This window comes from Podarcis liolepis (genome assembly GCF_965112155.1).
Source record: "Podarcis liolepis genome assembly, chromosome: 15".
Classification (NCBI taxonomy): domain Eukaryota; kingdom Metazoa; phylum Chordata; class Lepidosauria; order Squamata; family Lacertidae; genus Podarcis; species Podarcis liolepis.
Genome location: NC_139566.1, coordinates 13,199,601 through 13,213,544, shown reverse-complemented (window position 1 = coordinate 13,213,544; position 13,944 = coordinate 13,199,601). Strand labels below are relative to the sequence as shown.

The window sequence follows — 13,944 nt, the reverse complement described above, 5'->3', positions numbered from 1 at the left end:
GAGGACCACATTTGCGCCCCCCCCCCCAGTCCGAGGTTCCTCATCCCTGTTGTAGCCCACCCCACATCCCACTCTGCCCCTCAAGTATCATAGGAAGTCTCTCCTGCAAATCATATTATTATTATTTATTCAATTTCTAGGCCACCCTTCATCCAAGGATCACAGGGCAGTTTACAATATAACACAAAAATACATCACATAATACAAACTAAAACAACAATAACAACGCACGCACCCCCCCAGGTTTATCCACTTTTTCCTTACCATGCCGTGGACCTGTGTCCAGCAGTTCTGGTGGCCCCAGCTCCAGGTGGAAGTTCTTGTTTTTCTCATACTCCTCATCGTCAATAATTTTAATTTCGATGTATCTCCTGGGGACGAGGAAGAAAATAATGGGTTCTTTGGAGCAGGCAGACCAATACAGGAAACCATCTTCCCAAGATACTGCCCCGCTTTCCCCTCCCCCCCTGTCCTGGGACTGGCCTTGGCCTTGCTCATAGCCCAGCAAATGGAAATTTAATAAGCCCATACTTCTTTGGCACGGAAGTGATGCAACAGGGAAAGCACTCCTTGGCTTAATATCGGCATAGCAGGCAGCCATTAAAAGTCACACGCAGCAGAGGCCGGTGCATTAGGGCGAATGGGACATTGCCTCACCAACCTCAAATTGCCGCCTGCCAGCCCCAGCCTGCCTGCCCTCTTCCTTGCACCCAGTCCAGTGGGTGGTCCTGCCTGGCAGCTTCCTGTTCCATAGTCTCAGCGTTGCCCCTTGTAGAAATCAGCAAGGAGAAAGAGGAGGATGGGGACAAACTTAGAATTATTTGGCTCCTTCTGCCATTGGCTCTGGTGCCACCTACTGGTGGGCTCCCTCACACTCGCCCTAACAGCCCTGATGGGCCCCAGCAACTGCTGGTCAATTATGTTAAGAGAGAGAGAGAGAGAGAGGGAAGCTTGGACCATCCCCACCCAAATCTTAGCTCCAGATCTGGGTGTACAGAACTCACACCCAGGCCCTGCCTGTCATCCGTTCGGGCTCCACCTGCCATTGGGGCCCCTGTCTTCTGCCCCAGAACCGGCCCCCTCTGCACAGAGGAGCGGGGCCAGCAGGGAGAAGCCAGCAACCCTCCCCATAGCCACCTCCTGCTCCTCCGAGCTCATCTCTGCTTATGCATGACCCCATGGCTTCGCTCTCGCCAAGCTGTGGCACAACACACACACATGCACACACTCTGGGTACGCTAAGCCGAGTCTGGCAGCCGGAGCCTCGCTAGATGCCATCTGTTTTTAGTTCCCTAATTACAAACACAAAGAGACGGCTTGGTACTAATGGGATGGGAATATATGTGGGTACGTCAACGCTATAGGGCTGCCAAGGGGGTGGAAGCCCTTGCTACCCTTTCAGCTTAAGATTCAGGTCTCACTGACACGGAGACATATCCCCAAACTCTGCCGCATTTGCGTCAGAACAACAAATCTGATCAAATGCATGCCACAGCTATATTTTCTAGCAGTACATAAGTACAGAAGAACGGTTTTGTTTTTTTTGCTGGGCTGTCTTAACCTCTTGCCTTCCCAAGATCCTCAGTAACAGATTTGCTGAAGTTCCCTTCAGTGACAGGTGCTGTCGCCCTTGCGATCATGTTGAGCTTGAAACAGCCTCGTGTCTGTTTCTCTACTGTAGATTTTATTAAGGGGATAGAGAACACATAATTTATCCTCTTATGAGCTGGTTTCCTGGCTCAATCCTTAGAGGCGCTTCTGAATATCTTCCTTCAGGGGGTCTCATAAATCCATCACTTGAACAGGTGGCAATATAGCAAAATGTTGTAATATCCCTGGAACGGCTATGCTTGTTAGTTCCACATGTCACCTTTATTCTTCTGAGGCTGTGGCTTTGTATACAGATATAGATATAGATATAGATACAGATATAGATATAGATGATATAGATAGAGCATTTTCTTTAATGCTCAGTTGACTGATACCTCAAAAACCTGAGGTAAAGTTGCCACCTCCTTTAGAGGGATGGCTCCTGCACTTTTTACAGAAGCTGTCTGGCACACGTAAACTAAGCAGGTCTACCAGTAATTCTTACTCTAATGAAACAGGCATGTGGAGAGTCTTGGCCCTCCGGGTGTTGCTGAACTACAACTCCTGTCATTGCTAGGGCTGATGGGAGTTGTGGTTCAGTAACACCTGGAGGGCCCAAACCTTATGTGGAATAAAAACTTTGCCTGCTTCCATTTCTGTGAGTGAGGCTGTCATGAAAAGACGGAAAAGTCATACCCTTTAAAACTAATAGGACAAATGGCATGTGCTTTTGAGAAAGCGAGAGGGAGGGAGGGAGGGAGAGTGTTTGTAGAGCGGGGTAGCTTTTTCAGCCCAGGGGCCGTATTCCATTCTGGACAACTTTCCAAGGGCCACATGTTAGTGGTGGGTGGAGCCAAGGGCAAAAGTGGGCGGAGCAACGAATGTCAATGTTATCTTTTTATAGGAGGCTAGTTTCCACACATACACTCACAGACGCCTCTCTCTATTCTCCATCCAGATAAGTAAGAAACATTATTGCAGAGTTCAAGGACACATCCCAATCAGACAAAAACACTCAAGGGTGTGGGGTGCAAAGGGGTCAGGGAAGGGTGTAGTTTAGGGACAGATTCAAGGGCCAGAGAGAGAGGCCTCAAGGGCTTGTGGTTCCACATCCCCATTTTGAAGAGCAACTGCCGTGAGGTAATTTCTACCCGCTTTCCTCTGGAAGAAACGTTGCTCTCCGCTAGTTCACATAGGAGCACATAAATGCGCATCCCATAAATTTTCACTCACACTCACTTTTGTCTGCCACCACCTTCCCCTCACACACACAAACTCCTGCATGTTCCTCTCTACTGGCACACAGCACCCATTTTTATCTGCTCGCACTTGCACCATTTCCGTCGCACGTCGGCTTACGGCCTGCCAGCCGCTCACCCCACTTTCACGCTCCCTCCCGCGTGTGCCGTCGGCCAAACGTCCCGCTCCTTCCCCCCGCCACCCCACTTTCCCCTTCTCGTGCAATTAGGTCAGAGCCTGTCAAATTGGGAGCTAGAGGTTGCTGCAGCACAGCTTGACGGGTGAAAGATTAAGATTTCAAGAAATTAATTCCATGTGTCTGACGGAGCCGGAGGGATGCTGGGGGTGAGTGGCGGTGTTGGTTGGAGGCTGGCGACAAGGCAGCCGAGCAGCAATTATGAGGAGATAATTTTCTGAGATGGATGTGTGAGCACAGGATGCTGCCTGCTCCTGAGGGATGGAGCCTGGGACCTCCTGCCACTCATAGCAAACGTCCTTAAGAAAGAGTCTTCTACTGAGTCGGACCACTGGTTCATCTAGCTCAGAACTGCCTGCACTGACTGGCAGTGGCTCTCCAAGGTTTCAGACAGGAAGTGTCTCTCAGGACTAGCTGGAGATGCCAGGGGTTGAACCCTGGGACCTTCTTCTGTGTGCAAAGCAGAAGCTCTAGCATCAAACTATGGAGCCCTTCCCCGCCATCCAACTTTTTCTGATGCAAAACCGGGACCTACGCCTTCCAGGAGGTGCACCCAGGAAAGTCACGTGACCCGCACCTTGCTCTTGCTGTGAAAAAAATGCACTTTTTCGAGGTGAGAGTGCATAAGATCATGGCACTCAAAATGGCCGCCGAGATCTTGCATGAAAAAAACCGGAATGTCCCTTTTACCCCAGGACACTTGGACGGTGGGTTATCTAGGTTAGCAGGCTCAGATCGCAGGTGACAGGAAAAGACTGTTGTCTACTCAAGACCTCAGGGATTGGCTGCCAGTTAAAGCAGGCATCACAGGCCAAGAGAGAGAGAGGGAGAGGAAGAGAGACTAAAGAATAAAGGCAGCACCACATTTTCAAAAGAGCATTCAGATGCTCTACCACTGACCTATGGCAGTGTGTGCCTTTCTTTCTTGTCTTTCTTTCATGTTGCATCATGAAGGAATGGTGCCCCTGAGCATGTACAGAGAACCTTTATCAAGCTTTGCCACTCCTGACCCAGCATCGGCCTCCTCCCATGCCTTTTAACATAAACCTGGTATGTGCAACAGACATTCAACATGCTATTCCCATTTCTTAAATCAGGGTGGGGAATCTGCTGTCCTTCAGGTGTGGTTGGACCAGCCAGCATGCCCAGGCACGGATTATGAGAGTTGTAATCTATCAACATCTGGGGGTCCTCAGGCTCCGCACCCTTAAAAAAAATTTAATCTGTTTCCCATTTCTTAGCTCTAGCCAAGCAACGCTCCGCAGCTGAATTTCTGCTTGCGTCAAACCACTGTATCAGGAGCTAGAGGAGAATGGGTTGGGGGGGTTGGGAAGAGGGAAATGAGCTGTGTTGACATTTTCCAGAGGGGAGGTGTGATGGGAGGAACGGGGAAAGCAATCTCTGACTGCCACTTACCGTAGCTACTACGGCTGCCATAGCTCAACAATTTTGTGGTCTACCTAAAAAAAAGCTCAACAACTTTATTTTTGAAATATGGCAGCCCTATACTAGACTAGTTTCAAGGTGCCGGTATTGGGCTGCAGAGCCCTAGCTATACATGTTAACAAATCACTAACATTCATTGGACTCCAGTCAAGGCTCAATTTTGCTCGATAACAACCCAGAGGAATAGGAAATAAAACTTACACCATTAAAACAACAATAACAGCCACAAATTACTGAATGTAGTCTGGGGCCAGGATACCTAAAAGATCGTTTTGCCCAAGGCAAGTCCAAGATATTTTGCCACCTGAGGCAAACTGCAAAATGGTGCTTCCCGGCTAGGGAAGAAAGGGTGAACGAAGATCTACATCAGGAAAAGGGTGAGGGGATAAATCCACCTTCCCCCAATGGTTGAAGTGGGAATCAAAGGCTGCCGTGGTTGGGGAGGGGGCTGAATCATGTCAGGTGGGTGCAGAGGGCAGCCCCCACCATTTCCTCCTTAGGGACGGGAGGAAGCCAAGCAGCACCTCCTTTTCATCGAAAGGCTGCTGTAGAGGCGGCATGGCTGCAGAGGAGGAGGCAGATTTGGCCTCTGAGGAGTTTGCCATAGCCGTCACTGCCACTGCTACAGAGGCAATTGGTGAGGAATTCCTTGGAGGCCCTCTCTCCTGCTCCTGTGGATCCCGTGGCCTGAGGCGGTCACCTCACCTTGCCTCATGGGTGAACCGGCCCTGTTCTCACACATTACTGTATTTTTCGCTCAGTAAGACACACTTTTCCCCTCCTAAAAAGTAAGGGAAAATGTATGTGCGACTTATGGAGTGAATGCAGGCTGCACAGCTATCCCTGAAGCCAGGAGAACAAGAGGGATCGGTGCACACCGATCACTCTCGCTCTCCTGGCTTCAGGGATAGCCACGCGAAGCCTCTTCAGGGCAACGGGAGGAAAAACGGAGCCCCTTCCATTTCTCCTCCCACTTTGCTGGAGAGGGAGAGAATATTTATTTTCTTGTTCTCCTCCTCTAAAACTAGGTGCGTCTTATGGTCGGGTGCGTCTTATAGAGCGAAAAATACGGTATATACCCAATCAGTCACTGTGTCTTGTGGGAGAAGGCATCCTACAGATGGCATCCTATCAGGAGGACCATTCCATACAGTGGAGTGGGGCTTTTAGTGTGGCGGCACCTACCCACTTGTGATTCCTGGCAGCCTCCCCATAGCCATCATGGTTAACCAGCCATTGGTAGACTCATGCTCTATTATTCCTCCCTCCCCCATCCTCTTTAAAAGCCACCCAATTTGGTGGCCCTCTTGTGTGGGTCACAGCATCCCTGCTCATGTTTTCAGTACACAGTGCCCACACAAACCTTTTCAAAGACAAAAACAAACCGCCCTCCCTGGTCTCTTACATGGTCTCATCATTCTGGAACTCCACTTTGCCGGCTACCTCCTCATAGTCCTCTCCGGCCTTAGCGGTCCCCTCAATGGTGCGGAAGGGGATGGCCACTCTCCCGCGTGCCCCCGAGGTCCTCAGCACCTTGATGCGCACAGCCCCCACGCTCTCGCTCACACGCATGGAGGCCCCGTCAAAGGTGAAGATGCCGGCATGGTCGTCGTCGAAGATCGTGACGGTGGCCATCTTAGAAGGCCCGAGGCATGCTTTGGGAGGAGGCTCAGGGCCCGGTTCGGCCCAGGCTGCCCGCACGTTACTGAGGTGGACATAGAAATACTCATCTTCCTCGAAAATGTCATCATCAATGATTCCGACCCGCACTTCCTTGTGGGTTTCCCCTGGCTTGAAGAGCAAGGTGCCCTCTGCAAACTCGTAGTCAGAGCCAGCGTTGGCCGTCCCGTCCTCCGTGCGGAAATCCACCCTCAATGTGACGCAGGCTGGGTCCCCTCCCCGCCGGGCCACAGTCAGCACCACCGAGCCGCAGTTCTCGAAGCACTGGTAATGCGCTGGCTCAAAGCCAACTTTGGTCACGGACTCGTCTTCTTCCGCACGCACCTCCTGCATGCTAATGGCTTTGCGGGCCTGGTCCGCCGCATGTTTCTTGAGGATATTCCCTGCTCCGATCATCATGCGTGTGGCCTGGATGCGGTAGAAAGCCCGGCTCTTCTGCTGTTGGACTAGCACGTGATAGTTGGCCATCTCGATAAGCTGCTCCATGTCCTTTTCTGGATGTTTCTGCTTGAGGTCCCTCAAGGTGCGGGCCATATCCCTGCGAGCTTCATCATCCTGGTCCTTCCCTGCTTCCACAAGACCTTCGGATCCTTCCTTTAGCGAGTTGTCCATCTCCATGTCCAACTTTGGATAGCCAGTATCACCCTCAGTCTCAATGATCAGGCCTCGGGCCTTGTCCGCTCGGTATTTCTTGTGGACGTATTTGTAGAAGAGGAGCCTTCTGTCAGCCACCCAAGCCTGGAGCACACAGAGTGGGAAGAAGAGGAAGGTGAGGAGCCCTTCCCACAATTCCACTATGCCGGGAGAGAACCAGGCCAGGATGAGGTATAGCCAGATATAGGCGAAGATGCTCCAGGCGGCGGTGACAAAGAAGACCCGCAAGTGTTTAATGCGCCGTACCTCGCCCTCAGGGACCACATGGATGCAGACGGCGATAATGACAAACATATTGAAGGCTGCGCTGCCGACAATGGTGCTGGGCCCCATGTCTCCTGCGGTGAAGCCATGGCCCACAATCTCAATGATGGAGAGCAGGATCTCAGGGGCTGAGGAACCCAATGCCATCAGGGTCAAGTTGGAGACGGTCTCATTCCAGATGCGGATGGTGGTGGTGGTGGTCTCCCCGTTGGGCTTCTTGATGGTGATCTCTTTCTCCTGTGAGGTGATGACTTCTATGGAGGCCATGAAGCGGTCGGCAATGATGGACATGCCCAGGAACATGTAGATCAGAGCCACAAAGTAAACAATGGCCCTTGCCACCTTGTCCCCCACAGAGGGGTTCTGTGGGAACCACACTGGCAAGATCACACCTTCCTGGCACTCTGTGGCCTCTTGGCACTTGGCGGTGTGGTTGCCGCCGTCCGGGGACGCTGCCTCAACGCCGTGCGTGCCGCCATGGCCACCCACCGTCGCCAGCGGTGAAGGGAGGAACAAGGCCAGCAGCAAGGCTGAAGCCTTCAGTTGAGACAGGAGTGACATGGCGAGGAAGATGATACCTGTAAGGTAGGGCAGAGAGTGTTAGTGAAATAATAATAATAATAATCCGTCCATGTGGCTGGGTTGCCTCAGCCACTTTGGGCAGCTTCCAACACATAGAAAAACATAATAAAACGTCAAATGCAGGGCTGCCTTCAGATGTATTCTAAAACTTGTATCGTTATTTATCTCCTTGACATCTGATGGGAGGGTGTTCCACAGGGTGGGCACCACTACCGAGAAGGCCCTCTGCCTGGTTCCCTGTAACCTCACTTCTCACAGTGAGGGAACTGCCAGAAGGCCCTCGGACCTAGACCTCAGTGTCCTGGCTTAATGATATGGGATGGAGACACTCATTCAGGTATACAGGGCTGACCCAAGGCCGTTTAGGGTTTTAAAGGTCAGCACCAACACTATGACTTGTGCTCAGAGCCAGTGTATTAAAGGCATTGACTAGACAAGATAATGAAGGTTCGGACTTGGTGGCAGAAGCAGAGTGCATGTATCAGGAACTCAAAGAAGAGACAGAAATAAAAAATTATGTACATAAATTAGATTAACCATGCTTTTATTTTGTCCACAGAGTTTATGGGAATCTGGAGTCCATTGCTGTCAGTCTAAAGGCACAGGGCCCTGTTTTGGTACTAGGATATTCCAGAAATGTTGTCACTTCTCTGTCCCAAGCTTCTCACTTCCAGAATTCTGGGCTAACATGTTTCCAAAAGGAGCTCTCTCTGTCCTCCCCATCACTTCCTTGTTCACTCCTTTTCTGCAAGAGGGGAGACAGCAACATCCCTTTCCCTCCCCTCTTCCCACGTACACCACCGCCTACTGATGCTGAAAAATAGATTCCAGCCCCAGCCCCAAGAATAGAATTGCAGGAGCTATTATATGCCTTTTCCTCTAGACACCCGTCCGCACCGATGACACAGAGCACAACCACGCCTTTGTTCCCTCATTCATCAATCCAGAATAACTACCAATCCCCGTTGGAATACGTGCAGTCGCTAACGCGGATTTAAACCCCATAAACATTTGGTGAAAGGAAGGAGGGAGCGTCTGCCTTTCACTACCCTACTTCTCATGAGCTTCCGCAATTCCAGTTTTCTGATGTAAGGCATATGGGTGTAAGAAAGGGCTGCCTGCCAAAGGCCCATATCCTCCAGCTTCCCATTCTCCCAATGCCCAGCCAGATGCCCTCATGGGGTTCCCCAAAGCAGGACTGAGCAGAAGAACACTTTCGCCCCCCACTTGTGATTCACAGCTAGCATTTTGCTGCCTGAGGCGAAACAGAAGATGCCACCAGCCCCACTGTTGCTGCTGCCCCTCTGCTGAAGCCTCGCTTACCAGGGTTGCGTAGCAGCAGCAACAGCTTCTGGCAAGACATTCTGGAACCCTTCTGAATTCTGTGAAATCTTGTGAGATCTCACTGGAAGCCCCCAGCACTGCTTCCCCTCGCTTGCCTGGTGGTTGGTGAGCGAGACGCCCTTGAGGGCACTGCCCCGTGAGATTCCACCGCCTGAGGCAACTGCCTCAAGTCTGCCCCATGGGACAGCCCTGTTCACAACAACTGGTATCCAGATTCACACTGCCTCCAAAACCGGAGGGAGAACTTAGCCATTGTGGCTAGTAGTCACCAATAGACTTGTCCTCCATGAATTTCTCTCATCCTCTTTCTACAAAGAAAGGTTTAGGATTTTTTAGTTTCAAGGAAACAGGCGCTTAAAAGGTGACATGACGGAGGTTTATAAAATTATGCGTTGCGTGGAGAAAGTGGCTAGGGAAAAGTTGTTCTCCCTCTCTTTTGACGCAAAAATCAGGTACTCTGAATGTGGGAAGAATGAGGACAAAGAAAGTCCTTCTTCAACACAGCATAGAGTTAAATTACGGAACCGTACCCTCCAACATCTCGGTGAGGCAAACCGGGACACGACCTCGATGGGGCCTCGGCTCTCTCCCTTGGGGTCCACCATTCCCTGCCCTGCACCATCCTGGTGATACGCACCTTTGCCTCCCACTGCCACTGGCCGCCCACCGCCACCCATCTGCCAGCACAGTGCTTCTGGAAGTACGGGATCCAAAACAGCACATGCCAGGATGGAATCAGAAGCTGGGGCCGCTTCTGTAATTCCGGCATGTCCCACTTAAAACAGGATAGTTGCACGGCATGTGGAACTCACGCCCACAAGAGGCACCAGCATGGATGGCTTGAAAAGAGGGTTGGGCAGCTTTGTGGAGGAAAAAGCTCTCTCTCAATGGCCACTAACCCTGACTGTTATGCTCTGCTCAGCTGGAGGCAGTAATGTAGGGGTAGGCAACCTAAGGCCCGAGGGCCGGATGCGGCACAATTGCCTTCTCAATCCGGCCTGCGGACGGTCCGAGAATCAGTGTGTTTTTATATGAGTAGAATGTGTCCTTTTATTTAAAATGCATCTCTGGGTTGTTTATGGGGCGTAGGAATTTGTTCATATTTTTTTTCAAAATATAGTCTGGCCCACCACATGGTCTGAGGGACAGTGGACTGGCTTACGGCTGAAAAAGGCTGCTGACCCTTGCAGTAATGCTTCTGAGTACCAATTTGTGGAAGGCGGAGGAGGGCAGAGTGCTCTGGTGCTTGGACCCTGCTTGGAGGCTTCTCACGGGCATCTGGTTGGCCGCTGTGAGAAAAGGATGGTGGACTATGTTATTATGTGGCCCTTGCTACTTCTTGTTGTTTACCTATGAGAGGTGTATAAAATGAAGCTGCTGGGTTTGGAGAGTGGCTAGGGAGTTTTTGTTATTCTCTCAGCATACTGGACCAAGCTGGGGCAACAGGGGGCATCATAATCCCAGTGAAATTGATTGATTGGGCAAGAGATTCAGGGCAGACACAAGAAAGCACTTTTTCACACGGTGCGTAATTGACTTACACCACTCACTCTGGCTTAGAAAGCTTTAAAAGCAGATTAGATGGGCCTCCGCCTCGGCCGTTTTAATGTGTTTTTAAACAAACCTTATGGTTTCGCTCTTCCACTGCAGTTTTACGCTGAGCCATAAATTGTTTCAATTCTGTGCTGTTATTTAGACTAGTTTTGTTTTAATTATTAGGATATTGGCGGTGTTTCTTTAATTATGCTTATTTCACTTCGTGAACAGCCTTAAGGAATCTTCCTGACGGCTGGCTGTAGAAATTTAAGAAAGAATTACTACAACTACTCTTCTGCCTTTGCTAGAAAGCTTTGTGCTGTTAATTCCTCTTGATTTGTGTTGATTTGATTTTTGTGCTTTGCATTTAAAAAGAAAAGTGTTATGTTTGTTTCCCTTTATAGACAGCTTAGATAATAAAATAGCTGGCCATATATATATATTTTTTAAGAATTGTTGGCCTGTATCCAACTAAACCATATTTAGAGCAAACCCACTGAAATGAATAGAACTCATGTAGTCATGTCTATTGTTTTCAATAGGTATGCTCTTAGTAGGACTAATATTTGATATATTCCATTATTACTGCTGCTACTATTTCTACATACAAACCATAGGTTTGTTGATGGCTTCTGCATGGCTGCCTAGAATGGCTGTGTTTGGAGGCTAGATGCCCCAAATTCCGGCCTACGGGAAATAAACAGTACAGTATAGGAATGAGCAGTTGCCTTCTCACCCAGCTTGTGAGCTTTATTTGGAAGCACCCAGCTCGCCCCAGCAGGAAAACAGACAGACCTTTGGTCTGATCCAGCACAGCTTCCCTTATTAGCCACGATAGTTAGCAATGGCACCTCCACGCCCAGAGGCAGTCTACCTCTGAATATCAGTTCCTGAGGTAAAAACACTGAGGTGAGGTTTGTCGTCTTCAGGTCCTGGCTGAGAACTGAGTATTCAGCGGCCACAAAACACTGAATGTCCATTGAGAGCATAAACAGAAAACTGGGTGGGTGTGGGGAGAAGGGGGTGTTGGAATGGAGTATCCAGGAGAGGGCACGGCTGTCTGATTGGAATGGAGTATCCTGGGAGAAGGTACAGCAGGCTGAAACCCCAGGCAGGAGCACTCCACATTACGTTTTGTTCCAGTTGTGGGTCCGCTGCCATCTGACTGGCCCCTGAGGGGAACCAAGATGATGGGCTACATGAACTGTTGGTCTGAGCTGTTCTTACATCCCTAGAAGTCCCTGGTCTGCCTTTCCAGCACCATGTTGGGAGCAACATTTGCTTTATGGTTCCCTAAGACTCGCTGTTGTTTTTGCTGCAAGAGGCTAAGGCTGTGTGTACGCACTCCCATTTGCGACCATTGGCTTCCACCACTGGTTTAGGAAGTGGCATACACATGACATTACCCAAAATCCATATCCCTCCTGCCGTTGCTTATGAAAGAGTACACTTCGAAGCATTCCCCTACCCCAAACCATCTTCGATCCAAATTGAGAAAAAGGAACGAGCTAGCTGCAATTTTTATTTTTATTTTTAGCCAATAATAATATTTACACAGCCTAACACAGCTACCGTTCTGGAGGTGGTGTTTTTTTTTATTAATGTTGTTTGCGCATCCCCGCAGATGTGATTTTCGGATTTCAGACTCCTTTCCTGAGTCTTGAGAACTTAAGCGGTGGGGGCAGTTTGCCTCTGGTGCACAAGCTCTTAAATGCGTTCACACTGACGCAAAATGCCAACACACTCTTTCCTTCCCTCCACCTCTCCTCTCCCCATAACAGCAGAGACACGGAATGCATTTCAGCTCCATAATAAGTGTGACCAGAAGCAGATTAAGTATTCCATTTAAATTCTTAATGTGTTCCATTCTGTGTACTATGTGTGTGTGTGTTTCAAAGGAAATTATGATGGGCCCGTTTGCTAATGCATTCCGTTTCAGAAGCCGGCACCAGATAAGAGGCTGTTGCAGTGTCAATAAGCACCTTTTCATTTGGACTTTGAGACTGTTGAACGCTGCTCATTAGGTATGGAAAGTGGAAGAGAGAAATCAAAACCGGCATTGTAAAAATCAAGCGTCGCCGGGTCGTAAGTCTGCAGGCTTGTTACTTTTTAACTTGATGGCTGTGTGGTGCCAGGTGCCGGGATGCTTTAGGAATACTAAATATTATTATTATTATTTTGATTAACCAGCCTTTAGGCTGATTATATTTGATTTCTAGTTGTGGGAAATGGACTCTTGGGAGATCAACCAGTTTCTGGACCCATTCCCAGCTAAGGAAGAGGAGAGAGATTTGAGCAATCCTTCCCCAAAGCTATGGAGGATGGGGGTGGAGGAAGGAAATACCTGACAGGAATTCAGTGGGGGGCTGACCCATTGAGGCAAATGGAGCACTGCCCCATCAGACGGAGAGCCAGTGTGGTGTGCTGGCAAGAGTGTGAGACTAAGACCTCAGAGACCAGGGTTCAAATCCCGACTTGGCCATGAAGCTCGCTCGGTGACTTTGGGATATTCACTGTCTCTCAGCCTAACCTACCTCACAGGGTTGTGGTGAGAATAAAATGTGAAGTGAGAAAACCATGTATGAGCGCCTTGTAGGGAAGGTAGGATACAAATTTATTAAACAAACAAACAAACAAACTTCTCAGTCTGAGCTCGGCCAGCCCCTCACCTGCCTGCATTCTTATTTACATCTGACTGTTCTCATCCAACAAATGAGAAATTGAGAGAACTGAAATCGACAGAGCCTTCCATCCCGAGTTACAATAACCCTGAAAAGAGGTAGGCAGTACAGTGGTACCTCGGTTTACGAACTTAATCTGTTCTGGAAGTCCGTTCTTAAACCAAAACCGCTCTTAAACCGAGGTGTGCTTTTCCTAATGAGGCCTCCCACCACCGGTGCCCTTCCACCGTTTGGCTTCCATTCGTAGACTGAGGTAAAGTTCACAAACCGGGACCCTACTTCCGGTTTTGTGGAGTTCGTAAACCGAATCGTTCATAAACAGGGCTGTTCTTAAACCGAGGTACCACTGTACTATTGTTTTCCCCCTGCTTCCTGACACAGTGCAGGTGTTGGCAGCTGGGAGAATAAGGCCACCTAGTGAATTTGTGGCGAGATTCAAACCAGGTGTTTTCTTTCATCACTTGCCCTCCTAGCCACTTGCTCTCCCACTGATGAAGACTACAGAGGGGGATTGTTGAATCCAAGGACGGAGGGGCATCTTTGATTAAGGAAGGGCTGTAGCTCAGCGGAAAAGCATTCACCTTGCATGTGGAAGGTTCAGTCCCTGGTATCTCCAGGAAAGGTGGTAAAGGCTCCCTGTCTGAAACAATGGAGAGCCACTGCCAGTCAGAGTAGACAACACAGAGCTAGATGGACCAATGTTCTGATTCAGTATAAAGCGACTTTGCGTGT

The 13,944-nt window shown here is 49.6% G+C and overlaps 1 protein-coding gene across 5 annotated transcripts in view; it reads right to left on the bottom strand.

Moving 5' to 3' along the window:
* LOC310694472 (sodium/calcium exchanger 1-like) overlaps window positions 1-13,944 on the bottom strand; it is a 31,404-nt gene that overhangs the window by 12,373 nt on the left and 5,087 nt on the right. The window contains exons 1-3 of one of the 5 annotated variants that reach the window (XM_083477522.1): window positions 8,975-9,029; window positions 5,877-7,647; window positions 265-371 (exon numbers count right to left, since the gene is read on the bottom strand). In XM_083477522.1, coding sequence (XP_083333648.1) covers window positions 265-371; window positions 5,877-7,647; window positions 8,975-9,014 — 1,918 coding nt within the window. In that variant the 5' untranslated portion in view covers window positions 9,015-9,029. The other 4 variants (XM_083477524.1, XM_083477521.1, XM_083477523.1 and 1 more) reach the window with 4 other exon arrangements.